Source organism: Dasypus novemcinctus, chromosome 19 (genome assembly GCF_030445035.2).
Source record: "Dasypus novemcinctus isolate mDasNov1 chromosome 19, mDasNov1.1.hap2, whole genome shotgun sequence".
Lineage (NCBI taxonomy): Eukaryota > Metazoa > Chordata > Mammalia > Cingulata > Dasypodidae > Dasypus > Dasypus novemcinctus.
Genome location: NC_080691.1, coordinates 34671867 through 34693121, shown reverse-complemented (window position 1 = coordinate 34693121; position 21255 = coordinate 34671867). Strand labels below are relative to the sequence as shown.

Here is a 21255-nt window from a genome sequence, read left to right as displayed (position 1 = left end):
TTACTCAATTTGCTTAATGAGTGCTTTCTTCATCCATGAAATAAGAAAAATATCTATCTCATATATTTAATATATTTTGATTACTGTTTTGTTAATGAGCAATAGATCTACAGAGTATTTGTTTTCAAAAAGATTTACAAAAAGAATTACATACTAAATCAAATCCTCCTCGAAAAGTAAAGAATATTTTTGGAGATGGTAAATCTCATCTAGCTCCCAGCATGATTCTTTACATAGAAACAGTATTCAGGGATCTCTGAATGACTGGATGGATGGACAGATGGACAGACAGATGGAAGGAAGGAAGGAAAGGAAGGAAAGGAAGGAAAGGGAGGGAGGGAGGAAGAGAGGGAGGAAGGAAGGAAGGAAGGAAGGAAGGAAGGAAGGAAGGAAGGAAGGGAGGGAGGGAGGGAGGGAGGGAGGAAGGAAGGGAGGGAGGGAGGGAGGGAGGGAGGAAGGAAGGGAGGAAAAATGGAAGGTCAGTCATAAACTACAAGTTATAGGTATTATTTGCATTATAACAATGCCTTAAGGCACCAAAACACCACAATTCCCTGGGGGTTTCTTTGAACACGCCATCTAAGAAGCTTTCAAAAACATTTCTGAGTCTAATTATTATGCTGAAACTCATATGCTGATGAATTTTTTGTAATTACCCAGCATCTTTTTATCAATGGCATTAAATGATTTGTGAAGAGTGTTTCACTGACCTTTCTAAAATCTTTATGCAGTTGGTAAAATAAACTCACTTTTATATTTTGAGACTTCCTAATAAAGATATTTCAGGCAGTTTTCTAAAGCATGTTGGTGGCAAAACAGCAACACCACATTTGGGCACACTCTGCATTTATAAATCCTTAATGGATACTTCAGAATTCCCTTGTTTTTTGGGGCTAGTTCATACTATTTTCTCAGATTCTGGAGTTCAGAGGTAGCATCAGGGGATGGTGATCTGCATATCTCACCACTTTTCAAACTAGCCCCCAAATAACCATCCTCTACAAAAGAACACCCTCACACACATTTACCCTTTAAATATGCATTTGCTCTAAGTAGGCTCAGTGGTGTCTCACTGGGAGTCACGGAAAACTATTCCTAGTCAACACCTAGTAACTAGAATGGGTCCGTTCTTGACAGAAGAGGAACCACGGCCATGCCAGAGCCCTTGCAGGAGGTTTACAGGTTGGTATCTCTAAGGGAAGAACAGGGGTAAAAGGTACCGAAATAGTTGTGATGGCAGAAGGCTGGGGGCAGAACAAGGGTTTTTAACTCTGATCCCTGAGCCAGCCTTTGTTTTGCAGAACAAGTGAAGTTCACGACCTGAAATAGGATCCAAGTCAGCCAAGGGCGGTGGGATTCTAGAGGGTCCATACTTTTCAAAGCCAAAAATCAAAATACATGACCTGACAATGGAATTTTCTATTTAAAGAATGTATCCATATAAAAAGAACTAAAGAGATAAAAAAAATTAACTCATATTTAACTATATATTTAAGAAATAGACTTTGAAAATAATTAATTTACATAAAATTGCAACTGCTTCCAAAAATCCAGCGTGTGTGCTTGCCTAAAATGTAAACAGCTTCACCTGTCTTTCCTGTCACCTGAAGAGTGCATGGCTACCTCAGTGTAGAAAAAGACCTTGTATGCTAACCTTGGCGGTGAGCGAAGATTGACAAGACATGCAGGGAAAAGCCTACTCCAAAAATTTAATTACCATTCCCATCTCTCCCTTCCTGCGCAAGGATTACACAAAAGCAGGTTGACCCAAGAGTTGGGAAAGGTCAGAGTTTAGACGCAACAGCATGGAGATAGGCCAGGACTTGGCTGGAACTCAGCTCTAAACCAGCAGTCCAGCCTCTGGTCTGATTCTGCTGCTTTTTGGCAAAGTTTCTGCTACTACCCAGAAAAGTGTCATCATTTATATGAATAATAGTTTTTCAAAGTACTGATTCTACTCCAGGATAAAATTATCTCTTGAACTCTAGTAGAATCACAAAACAACTCTTTTTAAAATTATTTTAGTTCTTTGAATATGCAGAGAAGAAAACTGCAGTAAAGTAGCATTTGTTTTTAAAGGGCAATTACTGAACAGCTGCACATTGCTCCAGCAATGAGACACAGTTATCATGTCATTTATCTAGAAATTAGCCAAGTTTATGGAAAAAAGTACAGGGAGTGTGAATGCAGATTCAGTTTTAGAAAATCCGATTCCAATGATGCCTCATCACAGAAGCATCTCTCAAAATATTGAGGAGCTGACTGAGGTGCCTGAAAAGCCTAGGAGCCGAACACTTTCACAGGCATCACTGAAAATCTTCTGAGTTTAATATGTTAAACATGTTCTATAGTTTGAGTAACCCAAAGGGACAACTAGTTATAGTAAAGATATGTAGGACCACAAAAAGACATTTGCTTAAGCTCTTAAATTCTATAACTACGTAAAGAATCGAGTACAGGCCTGTCTCACTTTGAGGGATTAGGTTTCAAAATTCAAACAAATGGATGAGATTAATGACGGAATCATGCTTGCATAAGAAAAGGTCTCCAAATAAGATAATTTTAATATTGAGTCTCGTAGCCTAAAGTGTAGACCGTTTTAAAGCTAAAGAACTGAAGTTCAGAGTAACATGAAGATATGCAAACCCGAAAATTATAATGTAATGTACTGAGAAAATGGTCCAACACAGAGCTTCACACATGGTCAATAAGTACTGGAATGAATGAATGAACATACATTTTAGGGACATCTCTAACTTGGTAAAATGAGATACAACTCTGTAATATTTTATATATAAAATTTCATACCTTTCCAAGAATTTTTGAAAAATGTTGCCTCGAAGACTTTCACAAATTTCTTCTATATATGGCTGGAAAGGACAGAAAAGAAATTCCATACTGCATAAATAGGAAAATATTAGAGTGAAAATAAAAGCCAATGAGAAACTCAGACTAGGTGAGGTTCCCAATGCTATACTCCTACAGCATCTTATACTTTTCCCTCCTAGTACTTCTCAGAATTTTCACTAATGGAGTCATCATTACAATTATTTGTTTAATGGTTATCTACATGACTAGATTGTGAGTTCCACACAGGAAGGGAAAGCTCTGTCTTATGTGCCACTGAATTTCTCTGGCCTAGCACAGCTCCTGGTAAGTCGCAGAAACTTCTTAAACAACCAGGGACAGCTTTGTGGGTATGTGTCCTCTTGAAGTCATCCAGGGCTACCCTTACAAGAGTCCAGGGATTGGTTAAATGCTCTGCTTCATCATCTTGAAGTTCTTAGTAATTTATGAACAAGGGACCCCACATTTGTATTTTGCACTGGGCCCCATAAATTATGTAGCCAGCCTTATAAATAACAAAAGACACTCATAATCAGCATTAGTACTAAGTTTTATAATCTAAACATAAACAGACTTCCTGTGGAGTAATTTTTTTTTAATTAGCTAGTTTATTTATTGGTTTTGTACCTCTTGGTATAAAATCACAGGGCTAAAGGGAACTGCAGGGAGCATTCATCCCACCTCCTTACCTCCCACAGAAGGAGGCTGTGGAGCGGAGATGTAGGCTAGCTCACCAGGGTTTCTCAACTACTTAATAGCTAAATCAGGATTAAGACAGCAGTGCTCTTGATCCCTCCTCTCACAGAGAACAACACTCTACTTAAATTTTGTGCTGCTTTATTCATTACTTAATAAACAGCATACATTTTCCTTTTCAATGGATGGTTTTAAATAAAAAACTACAAAAAATATAAAACAGCAACATTTCTAAAATCAATTAGACAGTTTTGGAAACTACATTGATACCCTCAACTCGTTAAATGACATAAATTTAACATAGGAAAGCGGACTTGGCTCAACGGATAGAGCGTCTGCCTACCACATGGGAAATTCGTGTTCAAACCCAGGGCCTCCTTGACCCGTGTGGAGCTGGCCCATGCACAGTGCTGATGCGCACAAGGAGTGCTGTGCCATGCAGGGGTGTCCCCCGTGTAGGGGAGCCCCAAGCTCAAGGAGTACACCCCATAAGGAGAGCCGCACAGCGTGAAAGAAAGATGAGCCTGCCCAGGAGTGACGTGGCACACACGGAGAGCTGACGCAGCAAGATGACTCAACAAAGAGAGACACAGATTCCCGGTGCCGCTGACAAGGATAGAAGCAGACACAGAAGAACACACAGCGAATGGACACAGAGAACAGACAACTGGGGGCAGGGGGGAAGGGGAGAAAAATAAATAAAAATAAATCTAATAATAAATAAAAATAAATAAATTTAATGTATTCGCACCTTCACAGACCATCCTGAAAGTCTGCGAAAGGAATGTTCAGATCACAGGACAATCCAAACTGAGTGATAAGAGTATGAAAGTTTGCAGAAAGCCACAGTAACCAAACACAGGCAGTGAAGCAAATGCAGCTCTTCAGCAGAAAGGACACTGGTCTGTCAATAGGGATGCTCAAGGTAGCCCCTGCCACATCATAGGGGTTTCACTGTTCAGGCAGAGCACTGAGACTGGCTGCTAGAACCTTCTGGGCCCTGTTCCCTTAGGAGTAAAAGGGCAAAACTGAGCCATCTTTTTGAAGTTCTTGCCAGCTCTGAAATTCTATGACTCCACGACAGCAAAGGGTCAAACAATATAATATCTGCCTTAGCCAAGTTCTCCAGATGCAAAAGAACAAGGGCCACAAGTAAGTCTCAAGAGGTTCAAAAGACAAAGCAGAGAAAGTGTTCCAAGATCTAGGAAAAGGCTAAATCTATATATCACAGTTTACTATTAAAAAATAATGTGAATGTTATTCCTCCTTATTTTATCATACATTCCACATCCTCCATTTAATAAAATAGAGAGTAATTTTGAAGATTACTATAAAATCTCAAGACTACACATAATACACCATTATTAAAACTTTTCAAGAGAAACAGCCACAAAAGATGCCAGGTAAGGAATCCAACCAGAGTTCAATAATGGGATCATCAGCAAGCAATGTCACCTCTCTGAGCTTCACTTTCCTTCATCTGTAAAATGGGAGAATCAATACTAATCCACAAGGCTATCATGAGAATTAAGTAAAATTAAGAAGGTTGACAGACGCAGGCTATTATATATCTCGCCATAACTACAGAATTGGGTGGGAAAGAGCATAAACTACAAGGTAAACTTTAATCCACTCTTACTGGCAATGTTCCAAAATGTGTTCATCAATTGCAATAAATATACCTCACTAATGAAGGATGTTCCTAAAGTGGGAAAATGTGGGAGGTGTAGGGAGCAGGGCATATGGGAATCCCTACATTTTTTATGTTACATGTATAATCTAAATATCTCTTAAAAAAGAAAAAAGAAAAAAAAAGTGTACAAAACATGGGACTTTTTAACACAGGGAATCTAGTAGTGGATGATGGACTGTGGTTAAGAGGACAAATATTAGAACATTTTCTCCTAAACAATAACAAATATAAAATACTAATATAGGGTGCTAATAATTGGGTGGACTGTGGGAAAATACACCAAAAGTAAACTAAGGGCTATAGTAGTAATAATATTTTGAAAATGTTCCTTCATTTTGTAAAAAATGTCTTATAACAATGCTAGGTATTGGTGGCAGGGAGATGTATGGGAGCTTTGACTGATGATATGCATGTTTGTTTTGTAAATTCACATATTTTACTATACATTTATTGCTTACATATGTTCATATATGAATGATATTCTTCAATAAAATTTTATTTTAAAATGAAAAAAAAAAGCGTATTAAAAAGAAAAAGAAAAAACATTAAGAATGTCAAGGGCTTAGCATAGTCCCTGGCACACAGTAGGCACTCAGATGTAAGCGAGGACTCCATCTGGCCCCTGCCACCAAATAGCCCCATGCAGATACTTGTTTCTAAATTCAATTTTGCAAGCAGAAGGAGTTGAACAGAAAGCATTTTGTATTTATTTTCTGATTATTTTTTTCTCTCTTCTCCTTGATAAGAAATTTCAACACAAAGAACTTCAATAATTCAACTGACTTTATGGTTACTATACCTGTATAGGAGATCCGAAAGTGTTACTTTTATGTATACTTTAATTACTATGTTCTGATGGTACATGTCACACTAAATTACACTAATTCACTTCTTATTTAACCTTTGAAATAAGAATACCATCCATTCTAGATCTTTTACCAGAATATTACTTTAATTCATTTTTTAATGAGCAAAATAAATTAATAAAGTACTTTTAAAAGATATACTAAAGAAATAGCTTCTAAATTGAATTTCCTTGAAGGCATGAAAAGACTCCCAATGGTCTCTGGCTCTCACCTGGAACAGTTTTGTTTTAATGTTATTCATGCTATAAGGAAAGCTAAAATCAGAGCTGTAAAGTTCATATATTATGAGTTTAACAATGTTAAATGTAATTGACTAAAGACTATCTGTATATATCAAAGTCAGCGGGAAACTAAATTTGACACTAAAATATCATGGAGACCACAAAAAGCATATATACACTTTGTACTTTTTGAATGTAAAATATCTGATAATAGCTAATATTTATGGAGCACTGCAACAGGCAGGCCCAGTGTGAAGCAACTCATGTACCCCCTTCTGCTGGCTCCTCACAAACCCACCTTTGAGGGAGACCCACCAGCACCTCCAGTTCACAGGTGAGGAAACTGAAGTTAGGAGAGGAGCAGGAGCTCACCCAGGGTCTGCCAGCTAGGAAATGAAGGCCCTAGGATTTAAACTTAGGTCGATGGATTTCAGAGCCAGAGCTCATAACCAAAAAGACTATAGGGCTAGGCACTAGACATAGGAATACAAACTACATTTTAAGAAAAGTCCATCTAAATATTTTGACAGAGAGGAAACAGTTTGTTACTGTATTCAAATGCTCTAAGAACCAGATTAGTATTTGCCCTATAAAATAATCAAATTCATTTTGCATAAATAAATACATATCCTAAGAGGATACAGCAAAATTCAACTTTCTTCACTGTAAATAAATAAAATGATTGAATAATCCAAGAAAAGGATAAATCCTTTTCATTTGTGAAAATCATTACATTACTTAACAGCATTCTTTCATATTTCTTATAAAAGGTACATTATTCAGTTGAAAATCTTGACTGTGTCTTTGTAAGCCATGAAACATCTCTACAGATAACACACAGGATCAAATTGGCTTTTGGGAGGAGAAATCATTAAATCTAAAGAGCAGCAAATACATAAGGGCTATTAATTGTTAATTTAGTTTTCCAAGTCTTGTCCTTTAAGTGTATATGACTGTACTGCATTCTAAGTTCAAGAAGCCAAGGTAAAATCCAATTCCTCAGTCCTCAGTCATGACTCAAAGGTTGTTCAAACATTCACCCTTGATTCTTAAAAACAAATTTACTTCAACCAAGGGATAATCTCTCAAGTATCAAAACCTCTGACACTAGAAAATTTTTAAAAATTAAAATGCCAATTCAAGTAGTAAAATGACTAATTGCAGTTTTTAAAAGACTTTATGAACTAAAACAATAGTCTAATGATAAATTTCAATCAATGCTTCAAGTCACCACGAACAGTCTAAAAGGACAGTATTTCTCCTCTAGTAAATTTTGTAAAGCTCTTTTCATCACAGTTACCTAGAACATCAAAGTAATTCACCTGCAAATGGGAAAACCTTTCCCCTCTGTGACATATCTTGGTTGAATTACAGAAAATGTTACTACAAAGTGCTTGTAACCTCTTTCAGGAAAACTTTTACTAAGGATTTGGTCATAACATCACATTTATTTTACAAGAAGAATAATATTAAATTTCACTTGTTCCAGAAAACCCGCTGGTATACAGTTCCATAAATCAATTCCACTAGCATAGTTACATATTGCAAAAAAAAATCCCTCAAGTCTAATCATTAAGCAAATTAGATATCTTTATTTTGAAATAATTTTATCTTACCTGGAAAAGAGTCGATGGGACTTGCTTCTTGGCTAGATGACTTTGTACATGGTCTACAGCTTGCTTTGAGAACGGCTTTCAAAAATTAAAAACAATAATTTTTTCTCACAAAATAACAATAAAACTTAAACAGCTTTGATTATGTTGCACTATATTAAAACACAACAATTATCAAACAGTAACTCTATGATAATTATAATAACATGAATTCATTTAAAAACCTATTGGTTATTTACAAGCAAGTGGAATGAATACTTGTCCTCAAGGCTTCCAGAGTTCCTAGATAACATGCCAAGAAGGCTAATGAGCATGGATAGGTACAGCCGACTGACAAACCTAATCCCATAAGAGTTCAAAATTACCACAATAATACAGTGCAAAGACTCATACTATCGCCTCATTAATTTATATGAGAAAATAAATTCATGAAAATATACTTAAGAATTAAAGGCCAGGATTACAAAGCCAAGCCAGAGAGACAAGGGCTCTAAATTAGGGAAAGTCTTGCTGTAACCAGCCATCAGTGGAAGTGGTTCTACGAGAATGGAGCTTCTACTGACAGAAATTCAAACTGTTTCTTCCCAAGAAACTTCAGAGTGTATCGTATTTAATAATTCACAAGAACAAAGGCTTATAAACTACATCATACTACAAAAACCTTCTAAGTTGCTGAGCTACAGGAAACCCAGTTTACAGAGGCTCTCTCATCAAACATCTGGCGTTCCCCAAGGGTTTAGCCATAACCCAGCAAGGCAGCAAGGCAAAGCGCATTTGTGACTAGCTCCAGATCAGAAATTCTTTCTACAAGTGGGTCCAAAGAACAACAAAGCAGTATATATACTATAAGGTTTATCTTTAGCCACAGTTATTCAAATGTTAGTAAGAATTGTAAACAACACAATAAAGGCAATAAATATTTGAACATGGAATAGAAAGCAGGGTGATGTTCACAAGCAACAATAAATGGTTTCTTCCAATCTTGGAACTCTTAGTTTACAGAAGCATTAAAATTTATCATGGTCATGGCCAGTGCTGTCCAAACAAACTATCTGCAATGATGGACATGGTCTATATCTGTGCCGTCCAATAGAAGAGCCACTAGCCACATGTGGCTATTGAGCACTTGAAATGTGGTTCAGGAGGACCTGAGGAATTAAATGTTCAATTCCATTTGATTTTAACTAATTTAAATTTAAATAGCTGCATATGGTGAGTGGCTATTGCGTTGGACAACACAGTTCATGACTGTTAGGCTACTCTTTTGGAAAATGGTCCTAATGTAGAGATACTATATTGGAAATTTTCATTATTAAAATTTTCCACTCACTCCTGGTGAAATAATTTCCCAGGAACCTTTTCTTATTAAATGAACTGGATTGTTGATTTCATTCATAAGGGGAAAAAAAAACTATTTTGAGTATCATAGTTAACTATTAACAAATAAAATTCACACAATAATTACAATCCTGTCAATTCAAAAGAAGCCCTTTAAGATTTATATTTAGCAATATTTATTAGCCTCATTGTTTAAGCATACATATGAATGAAAATAAACTTTGATTTACTTTGAAAATAACGATAATTGAGACCAACTATTTCTTCAATTGGTTCAAATAACTATTTTATTTTATCAGTTTTTGCAGTGAAAGTATCAGGTTTTGGAAGTATACTAACAAGATATGAAGCAATAGATACTGTGACACACGTGTTATCAGGAAACAAATAACAGAACAGAAAGAAATGGGTTCCATACTGGATGAGTAATTTTTGATTTTTAAATATCCCCCTACTGTTTTACTTTGATTATAGGAACATTTAATGCCATCTCATACTTACCAGTACTAAAGTAAAAGAACACAAAGAAATACTTACATGTGAACAAGAGAGGAGCTCCTTCATGATATAGGTATCATAAATTTGTCGACTTCTACAAAGGCGATCTGCATCATTATCAAGCTTTTCATATTCTTTTATCTATATTTTTAAAAGTTATCATGGTGAGGCAGGTATACTTCCAAACTTACTGTATTAAAAGACATTACTAGTACAGGCAGGAACTACTTCCACATAAGATAAAGTACATAGCTGTGGCTATTCCACAGGAAAGAACTACTTCTAATATTGTAATAATGCAGTTGGAATAATTTAAATTCAACTAAAAACATAAAAATGGATTTTTCTCCCATAATGAATCTCATCATTTAAATGTAGAAACACAATATTAGGAAACATACTGCCATGGTTACAATTATCTTACAATATAAGAGATATGGACTATTCATTCTTGTCAATTCTCTTTCCAAAGCAAAAATAATTTAAATTTGGCTTTAATTCAGTTCTAAAAATTATGATGGGGATTGGTATCACTCAAATATAGTGCTATTAAGCTAACAGATATAAAATACTATCAGGATTCTTACAAAGATTATTTTTTAAAATCTACTGAAACAAATAAATACTTTGGCAAGAAATTAACCCATAGATAAGAGCACTGGTTTTTTTTTTAAGTTGGAACCGGATCTACACTATAAAAATATTAACAGAAAGTTTTCTTTTAATAGTATATATTGTGCTACACTTAGGGAAAGACAGGGGTTAAGAAAGGTCAAATAACAAAATGTGCTTTAGAAAAATTTGCCTCATGTAGAAATGATCCACATGATCTATACTCTGATAACAGAAGAGCTTGGATCAGAGAATTGTTTCCATTTATTTATAGAAATACTTTTAATCCAAAGATGAGAAAGGAATAAAAATGCAAATGAAATATGGTGCTAGTAGGAAGACTATAGCAAAGATTTTCAACATGATGAATGATTAAAATGTAGGGCTTATTTTTGGGAAAAAATGTTTCCAACAGATGGCTACTTATTATGTTGACTCTTCTTTTATTCTTGATAAAATGTGGAGGTAACCACTCCTATGGGAGGAAGGATAAACTGAATAGAAATAATAGCTACCTTGTTATAGTCTGGATTTGACAGTGTTGAAATTAAAACCACTCAATCTTATAAGAATTCCTGATAGAGAAAAGTCACAGTGGGGTGTGTTTGTGGGTGTGGATGTGGGTGTGGGTGTGTGTGTGAGAGAGAGAGATGCAGAGTTTCAATAAGGAACCTAAATTATTCACACAGTAAAAAATTATTGGGATTATCTGAATCGTTCTGAAAGAGCATCAGTCTTTCACTATGATGGGAGAAATTCACACTTCTGTTCTGTCAGGACTTAGAATGGACCATTTTTGGAATAGCCAACAAAATCTGACAAAAAGGCAGGCAGAGTAGTACTGGGTTGGCCTAACCCAATCTAAGAGGAAAACACTGTTTTAAAGAAGACACAGTCCAGCAATGTTGGCATAACCTAAGGACTGTGCTCAAATATGCTACGTTAATTTAGGAAGACAAGTCTGAAGAATTCAAATAGCATACTGTGCAAATATGGCAGCTGCAAGGTAAAAGAAAGCAGACCCCACAATCTGAAGTACAGACAGAATAATAAAACCTTTTTGGCTTTGTGGATTCCTTTTGCTATGCTTTGGTTTAGGCATGTTAAAAGGTTAATACCAGGATGCTAGACTAAAACAGGTAGACTGTTAATAGACCAAAGGTAAATGTTTCTGCCTTGGCATATGAAGAGCTCAAGCAATAATAAGTCTTCATGAAATTACTGCCCTTGAAAACAAGTGTACGATGTGTAAGTCTAGTCCAGGGTGGCAATAACAATCAAAGTAAAGAAATCAAACTGACAACTCTTTGAACAAATGTTGAGTCTATGGATGTTTCCATGAACTGTCAGAATCTTACTCTATAGAAAACTCTAGTATCTTGGGAAAATAATACTCTGAACTACGACACTGGCTTTGCCCAAGACCTTGAGGCTTACAACAAACTCCAACTTGAACAACAGAATAAGTAACTCTTGGGCCTGAGGAATTTGTAGATGTAATTAGTAATTCATTTTTATTATCAGTAAAATTACTAATTAAAGAATATGAAGACAGCTAACAATTAGCTGTAAACAGAATGGCCTTATAACAGCATATGCATAGAAAAATGTGCCTCTGATTCTCACAGTTAGGTGTCCAGGTCACCTGAGCAAGCAGAAGTCTGTCTAAGTTCAAGGTAAAATGCCTTCCCAACAGTAGGACAGAAGCATCTTCATAAATAATAAACATTCACTAATCATGTAGTTTCTTTCCACTTTGGTGATTACAAAGCTTATAGCTGAATATGTAGCCTAAATAACCTGAACTCTAAAAGCAAGCACTTTTGGTCCACAACTGTCACCATCTCCATTTTCCCATCTGACATTTTCTCTAGCACTGCTCTAGTGAGGTGATCTGGTAAAGTCAATAATGGCTTCCACTTTTCCCAATTCAGGGGTATCTTTTTGTCCTTAGCTTCATGACCTCTCATCAGTATTCAAGTCAGTGATTCACTCCTGCTTTCTTTGCAACTTTCTCTATTGACTTCTGTGATTTCTCTCCAGAGGAGGCTGCCACATTGGCTCCTCTTTCTCAGACTCCTTTAGTAGTTATTCCTCTTGTGCTACACTTCTAAATACTGAAGTGGCTCCAAGCATGGTACTGAGACACTCCTAATTTTCTAGTTACATTTTCCTTAGGTAAAGCTACTCAGTCCCATGGTTTCAAATAACAATCATATTCTAAGGAATAAATTTGTGTCTCTAGGACTCATTTCTTCCCCTGAGCTCCAGATTCTAAATGTCCACCTACCTATTTGACATTTCCATTTAAAAAGCATCTCAGATTTAACATGTCTAAATAAAACTCTTGATTTCTACCTCCTCTCTACCCCCAAACATTCTCCTCCCACAGTTTTCTTTATTATGAAAATAGGTAAAATAATTCTCCCAGTTGCTGAAGCAAAAAAAAATGATAATTGATTCCACTCTTGTTTACAGCCCTGCCACCATTACCCGCTATATCCAGTTAGCAAACTATCACAAACCCAGACTTTGCTTCTGGTAAGAGCTGGCTAAACACAATGGAATAACTCTCCTAAAATGACAACTATAAATTCTGGACAATATATAAAATACAACTACACAAAGGTATTGAAGAGTGGCCAAAAGTACAAAGATATTGGAAAGGAAGCAAAAAGAATACCCTTTGGAGAAGCATAGCAGAGTTCAGAGAAACTGCAATATACATATCAAGCACAACGTTCAGGATACAATTAAAATTATTCCACATGTGAAGAAACAGGAGAATGTGACCCATATTCAAGAAAAAAGACCACCCACAAAGAACTATCAACCCAAGATGACCGAGATGTTGGAATTATCTAATAAAGGGTTTGAAAGCAGCTATTATAATTATTCTCAATACATAACAGAAAATATGCATATAAAATAACTAAAAAGAACCAAATAGAAATTTTAGAACAGAAAAATATAGTATCTGCAATAAAAAAGGTAAATAATAGCAGACTAGAGATGACAAAAGTGTCAATGAATTTGAAAATAGATTCATAGAAATCTGAATAACAGAAACAAAAAAGATTGGGGCAAAAAATGAAAAGAGCATCAGAGATACGTAGGACAATATCAAAAGGTCAAACATATATATATGATTGGAGTCCCAGAAGAGAAGAGAGAGATTAAGAGATTAAAAAAAATGTTTTAAGAAATAGTGGTTCCAAATTTCCAAGATTTGTTGAGAGATACAAATTTACAGATTGAAGAAACCTGACAAACCCCACATAGGATACATACAATATCTAAAACTACTACGATTGAAAAGCAGCTATCATTAGAATGGGAGGAAAGGAACAAGACACTTCATAGCTAAAAAGACAATTTACATATAAAAGCACAGTTTTAAAGAAGATGGATAGGGATCTATGAACTAAAACATTAAGCATAAAAAGGGTGAAATGGCTATAATACTATTTGGTGAAATCAACTTTAAGACGAGGATTACCAGAGACAGAAGGATATATCACATAGAAAGATGTTACAATCACAAATGTAATAACAGAGCTTCAAAATACATGAAAAAATGACAGAATAAAAAAGAAATAGACAATTATATAATCATAGAGATTTTAATATCATTCTTTCAGCAACTGATAAAACTACTAAACATAAAATGAGTAAAGATATAGAAGACAATCACATCAACCACCTGGACCTAACTGATATTTATGGAACACTGCACCTTACACTGCCCTGCTTTAAACTTTTCTTGGGCTCTAGAATAGAATCTAAATATGTTACTCTGGCTCCCCATACCTTGCCTCTCTCTTCAACCTACTTTTTTCTCATATTGCCCAGTCCCCCTCACCCACTACAACCACACCACAGTGGGCTACTTTCAGTTCCCCAAAAATGCCAAATTATTTCCCACAAGTCACGGGCTCTGTTCTAGAATATTCTCTTCCTCATCCTGCTCCCAAATTCAAAGAACTAGCCTCCTTGCCATTCTAGTCTCTGCTTAAATATCACCTTCTCAGAGCTTCAGTCTCTGACCCATCCATCAATCTAAACTGGCCACCAAGTCACAATATATCACATCCTGTTCTGAATCATTACATAGCACTTTTTACTTCCTGATACATTTCCTGTTTGTTTATTACTTGTTTATTGTCTGTTTCTCTCAATCAGAATATAAGCTCCAAGAGAGTGAGGGCCTTGCCTAGTTTGCTGATCCGAACAATGCCAGACACAATGTTGGTGTATAATATCTGTTGAATGACTGAATAAAAATCTATCTACTAACTTTATCTTTGTTCATATATTTATTCTTTCTTTTCCATGACTTCTTTTAAATCTAGTTATACACATGTTTAGACACTGCCTTGAAACTTACTTGGAACAAAAAAGGTTATAAATCAACACACTGTTGTTGCAATTAATGCCTACCAGGCTCTGTCCCTAGTGTGTCTCAAATGCCCTATGAGACAGGCATTGCTATTATCCTTGTTCTTAGCTGAGGAAACCCATGTAAAGAGAAGCTAAATTGTGTATCAAGTTTATACAACTGCCAAGCATTTGAGTCCAAATCCAAGCCTGGGCAGTCTGAGTTCAGAGCTGGAACTCTAAAGCACTATATTACACGCCCTCCCATAAACCTGAGCAGCATATTATAATGTGGAAAACAATTTTTCATCCACTATCCCATTTGGCCCCACAATAGGCCTGTAAAGTAAGCAGGAGATGATTACTAACCTCATTTTATAGATGATGTAACTGAAGTTCAGGTATTAAGTTCTCATACTGTGAGTTCCTCAAGTACAGGGACAATGTCCTAGTTTACATTTGTCCGCTCAGAGTCTGACACAAGGAAAAAGCTTCAGGGTTTGCTGAATGACTTGCCCCAATGCCACAGTAAGTGAGAGGTACATCTGCACCCAATCAGGATTTCTGTCTGAGATGAATAGTGGCCTAGATGAAAATACTGGTTATGCCCATAGAAGCAGCCAATATGTGCTAAGTAATACATGAGCACTACAGGAAGCAAACAGGATAGGAACCAAAGGAGTAGGCAATCACAGAAGACTAGGGTAGACAGACTTGATAGAGAAGGCAGAAATCACACAAAGCCTCAAAATAAGCTAGGTTCTCTAGCTGAAAAGAAGAGCAGCATCCGAGGTCATGGAAAGAACAAAAGTAAATTATCAATAAGAGCAATTGCTCTGTGGATTTGGAGGATGCTGAAGGACAAGGTTTGGCTAAAGTGGAAAATCTATGTAAGAAGCTACTGAAAGATAAGAAGGGAAAGGTAGATAACTAATACAGAGATTTGAATGCAGGATAAGCAATTACAACTTGAAGCCACCAGAAATGGGTAACTGTTTGGAAATATAATGTACAAAATGTATGTTTCAAGAAATCTGAGAATAGAGTTTTATGTAGATTGGAGTTCCAAAACAACTAGAAATTAAAGACTCTACTAGATGCACAAAAAAAGAGAGGTCAGAGAATTATTATTAACTTTAATGTTTGAAGGATGTACTGATTTAGAGAACTTTGAATCTATGAATACAAATAGTAAACTCATTAAAGAGAACTGGGCACAATGGAAAGATGTTGCATTTGATCTTACAAGCATTAAGTTTGAAGAAAATGCAGTTGATTTCATTGAGAAATATCCATAAGACAGAATGGGATTTCTGGTGGAAGATAAAAAGAAATGTCAGATCTAAGTAAGGGTGGGTGATATCGTCAATAAAAGAATAGAGTACAAAGGACAAGTTGATGAGGAGTTTAGAACATGGTCCAAGGGATAACCTGATGAGCCACGTTCATCTTGTGCCACGTCTGAAGAGAGGCTGGAGAGCTGGGGAGTGAGCCAATAAAGAGGAAACACCAATGGAAGTGCATCCTCAGTATTCGCTACCATATTTGCAGTAAATGCTTAACCACCACACCAGGGAACCGAGGGTGCCCACAACTGCAAGAAGGAGAATTGCATCTATTGTCCACATGGAATCTAAGCCCCCTCTTGATAAAGAAGTGGAGTGGACATCACCATCCCAGGGACCACAGGATGGAGGAATAAAATATGGATTAGAGTGGGCTTACTGATATTCTACTATGGAACTATTGTGACTAGTAATGGAAAAAACTGTAGGAAAGTAGACTTGGCTCAATGGATAGAGTGTCCGCCTACCACATGGGAGGTTCGCGTTCAAACCCAGGGCCTCTTCGACCCGTGTGGAGTTGGCCCAAGCGCAGTGCTGATGCGTGCAAGGAGTGCTGTGTCACGTAGGGGTGTCCCCCACGTAGGGGAGTCTCACGTGCAAGGAGTGTGCCCCGTAAGGAGAGCCGCCCAGCACAAAAGGTCAGCCTACCCAGGAGTGGCACCACACACATGGAGGGCTGATGCAGCAAGATGATGCAACAAAAGGAGACACAGATTCCTGGGCTGCTGACAAGAATAGAAACAGACACAGAGAAACACACAGAGCAGACAATTGGGGGGGGGGGGGAGAGGAGAAATAAATAAATTAATCTTTAAAAAAAAAAAACCGTAGCATTGATGTGGAGAAAGCGGCCACAGTAGTTGCTGAGAGCAGGGAGAAGGAAGAAGACATGTGACATGGGGGCACTTCTGGGACTTGGAGTTGTCCTAAATGATACTTCAGGGACTGATACTGGACATTATATATCCTGCCATAACCTACTGAATGTACTGGGGTGGGGGGGGATGTAAACTACAGTGTAAACTATAAAGCATGCAGTACAGCAGTGCTCCAAAATGTAATCACCAAATGCTATGAAAGTGCCACAATGATGAAAGAGGTTGTTGATGTGGGAGGAGTGGGGTGAGGGGGATTGGGGGTATATAGGAACCTTATATTTTTTGAATGTAACATTTAAAAAAAAAATAAAAAATAAAGAGACTGCTGTAGAACCAAAAAAAAAAAATAAAGAAATAACCCTAAGCAACTGTTAATCCTTTGTAGATTGCCCATCTGTTTTCACCTAACAAAGTATCTTCTGAAGAAGATTTCAAATGATAAACCAACTTAGTGCAAGTTGAAATTGGAGAATTGAAGCTTTGAGGAATACAAGAATTTTTTTGACGGACCAAGCTGTGATTCTCATCTAGATAAATGCCTGGTCATGATTCAGACAGAGATAATAAGGTTATTGCATACTGAGTAAAATCCTTTTGGATTTAGCTTTTTTTTTTTTTTTTTTTACAATGTGCTAAATGTACACATAACTGACCAGTCTTCCTGGAAATATATTAATGTAATATTGGAAAAAATCAACTTCTTATGAATATCAATATATTAGCAAAGAAAGGAATATCCCTTCAATTTTCAACATAGAACAAAGATTACTAACATCAGACCTAATTATGTTATTCTTTAGAACACTTAAAATGCTTTAAAGTAAAGATAACATCATGCTAATAATAATGTGTCATTTTAAAAATACATTTTAATTATTTTCTAACTTCTGCTTTAATTCTTTTTGATCCATAAAATATTCAGAAGTATATTAATTTTCAGGCATTAAGGACTTCTTTGTTAACCCTGCTATAGTTTAATTCCATTGTAGCCAGGGATCATACTCTGAACAATTTCAATCTTGAAATGTGTAAAAGCTTTCTTTAGAACCCAACACAAGATTTAGTTTGATAAATGTTTCATATGAACTTTAAAGAATGTGAATTCTATTTTTGCTGTTCTATATATGTCAAGTTTATTCATAACTTTATTAAAATATTCTGTATCTTTACTAATTTTGTTCCTGCTTGTTCTATAACCTCAGGAGCTATATGTTAATGTTGCTCATGAGTATGGATTTGTCTTGTTTTATGTCTGCCAATTTTTGCTTTATATATTTTGAAGTTACATTATTTGTAATGTACAAATTTAAGACTGTGATACCTTTCTGTTGGAGTGGTCCCTTTATTATTATGAAATTCTTCTCATTTATCCTCTTGTATTATTCTGTATAAAATGTTTCTTGTAAGCAGCATAGAGTTTTCATTTTTTATCAAGTCTGATAACCTTAGTCTTTTACTTGAAAGATTTAGTTCATTTATGTAGATGGATTTATATCTTCCATCTCACTATTTGTCTCTATTTGATCTACTATTTTCGTTACTTTTTAAATTTTATTACTTTTTTGCCATTTTTATTAACTCAATATTGTTTTACTACATTTTCTTCCTTTTAAACTACATGCTTTACTCTTTTAGAGGTCACCTTAGAGATTATGAAATACACCCTTGACTGACTAAAGTATACTACAAATTATTACTTTCAGTACTCCCAAAATGATCCTGGAATTAGTGTTAACTTCATCAACCCCTTTCCTGCCTTCTGTGCTACCGTCAAGCATTTTAGTTCTATATGCATTTTATATATACACACACACACATACATACACACACCCATTCCTTTTATGGTGTTCTTCATTCCTTCCTGCATGTCTATCTGGGATCATCTTCCTTCTGCCTAAAGGATCTCCCTTTAGTATTTCTTCTGTTTTCTTTACATTTTATTATGATATATACACACACACAATAAATGTTTCCATTTTAGCCATTTTAAAGTGTACAATTCAGAGGCGTCAATAACATTTACAATGTTCTGCTACCATCACCACTATTTATTAACAAAACTTTTTCATTACCCAAAACAAAATCTCTGTATCCATTAAGCAATAACTCCCCATTCTCCTCACCTCTCCCACCAGTCTCTAGAAACCTCTAATGTACTTTTGCCCATCTTTTCCTCTACTGTCTTGAACATACTGTTCATACTTTCTTTCAAGTATTTGTCAGCTAACTTTAAGATCTGATTCATCTGTGGTTCTGCTTCTATTGCCTTTTTTGGAATCATATGATCTTGCCTCTTAGCATGTCTAGTAGTTTTTTACATATGCTAAACATTATAGATTCTTTACTGTTGTTACTCTCCACCTTCACAAAAGACAGAAAGGGTTCCCTTATTCTCTGTTAGGGGTGGGGGAAAGGGAGCACTTGATCCACTGAGAGACGGAGTTTGGCTGGATCTTGGACACCACTTTTTTTAAATTATTATTCATTTTTTTAAAAAATATTACATTCAAAAAAAATGAGGTCCCCATTCACCCCCACCGTCCCCACCCCACCACTCCCCCCACAGCAACACTCTCCCCCATCATCATGACACATCCATTGCATTTGGTGAGTACATCTCTGGGCATCGCTGCACCTCATGGTCAATGGTCCACATCATAGCCCATACTTTCCCACGTTCCATCCAGTGGGCCATGGGAGGATCTACAATGTCCGGTAATGGTCCCTGCAGCACTACCTAAGACAACACCAAGTCCCAAAAACGCCTCCACATCTCATCTCCTCCTCCCATTTCCTGCACCCAGCAGCCACCATGGCCACTTTTTCCACACCAATGCCACATTTTCTTGATTATAACCACAATAGTTCATGAATAGAATATCATTAAGTCCACTCTAATCCTTACTGTATTCCTCCTTCCTGTGGGCCTTGGCTTGGTTGGGACACCACTTTTTAAATAACTCAATCTGCTTCTGGTTTGTCCCTCCAGATTCAATGTGAGATCTTTGCCTCCTCACTACTAAATTCAGTTCTACCCTTAGAGGTGTTCAGCTTAGGTCTTCAGCCTCCTGACCCATTCAGCTTCCAAATTTGGCATATGTCTTGAGAGAGAAACCGGTCATGTATTTGGGGCTCCTTCAGTCTCTGTTTTTCTTTTTGTTTTTTACCCTAGCCCCAGAATCACTTCTGGTTTTTTTGGTCTCACAGAAGCAACCTTCTGGCAAGGACCCAGCCCAATTCTCATCTTCCTAGAAACAGAAGCTGCCCCAGATGAAAAGTAGCTATAGAACTTCAGTCAGTGTCTATCAACCACTCCCTTCATGGCTTGCACCTCCTTCCTGTTTTGTTTTCAGATCCGATTCCATCATGACTATGAATCCTATGTAAGGCTGTGGTTGGTTCCAGTGTGCTTTCCAGAAACTTCTGGCCTATCTTTTCAGCTATCCTCCCGCCTTAGAATTCACCAATGTCTGAGGGAAAACCAGCTGTGTGTTTGACTCCCACTCTCTAGTCTCTAATTTGTCCCTCCAGTCTTGTGTCACCACTAACACCTTTTCTAGTTTCTCTTTCATCCTGCAGTAACCCTTTGGCTCAGTTCATATTGCCCTGAGGAAAGCATCTGAGGAAAGTCAAACAGCTGGTAATCCTCAGTGCATCCCTGAATGATTCTCCCCTTTCTGGAATTTTAGTCCAACTATTCTTTATTACTTCACAGCTCTCTGAGGCCTTTAAGAATTTTATTTTGATAGTTTGTTCATTTTTTATAGATGTTTTCAGCATTTCTAACAAATCACATATTACATCTTTTACTATTAATTACTTTCAATGGATTTCTAAATATTTGCAAAATGGCACAAGGAATCTTAATATTTTCCAAAGCACAACTGAAATACGCTTTTGAAATAAAAGCATTAGTAAAGCAATTAGTTCTTACCTCTTCATAAAACTTCACCTGAGGTACAGCTTCATTAATTTCATTCAAACAAAAATCTTTAAATAGCAAGAAACCTAAAGGAAAAGAATAAAAAATTTCAGGGTGGACAATAAATTGAAATTTAACCCTACAGGGGGTTTTCAAACTAATTTGTTTATTTCTCACCTCTTCTTCCCTTACCTTAAAAAATAATAAAAGATTTCAAGAGGCTGATTATACCCTGGAAGGAAATAACTCCAGGAGGAAGAATACCACACACTTGGTTTCTTGCTTCAGGGAGCTCCTTTCCTAGTCATACCTTTCCCGCCCCCACTTTTCAAAAATACCACTATAGTG

At 36.4% G+C, this 21255-nt stretch overlaps 1 protein-coding gene across 1 annotated transcript in view; it reads right to left on the bottom strand.

Annotated features, from left to right (window-relative positions):
* Positions 1–21255, bottom strand: part of GRK3 (G protein-coupled receptor kinase 3) — a 152508-nt gene that overhangs the window by 57863 nt on the left and 73390 nt on the right. Inside the window, exons 3-6 of the mRNA XM_058281566.1 lie at positions 20920–20993; positions 9812–9913; positions 7940–8014; positions 2809–2870 (exon numbers count right to left, since the gene is read on the bottom strand). Of these exons, the coding sequence (XP_058137549.1) occupies positions 2809–2870; positions 7940–8014; positions 9812–9913; positions 20920–20993 (313 nt within the window). The remainder of the gene's footprint in view (positions 1–2808; positions 2871–7939; positions 8015–9811; positions 9914–20919; positions 20994–21255) is intronic.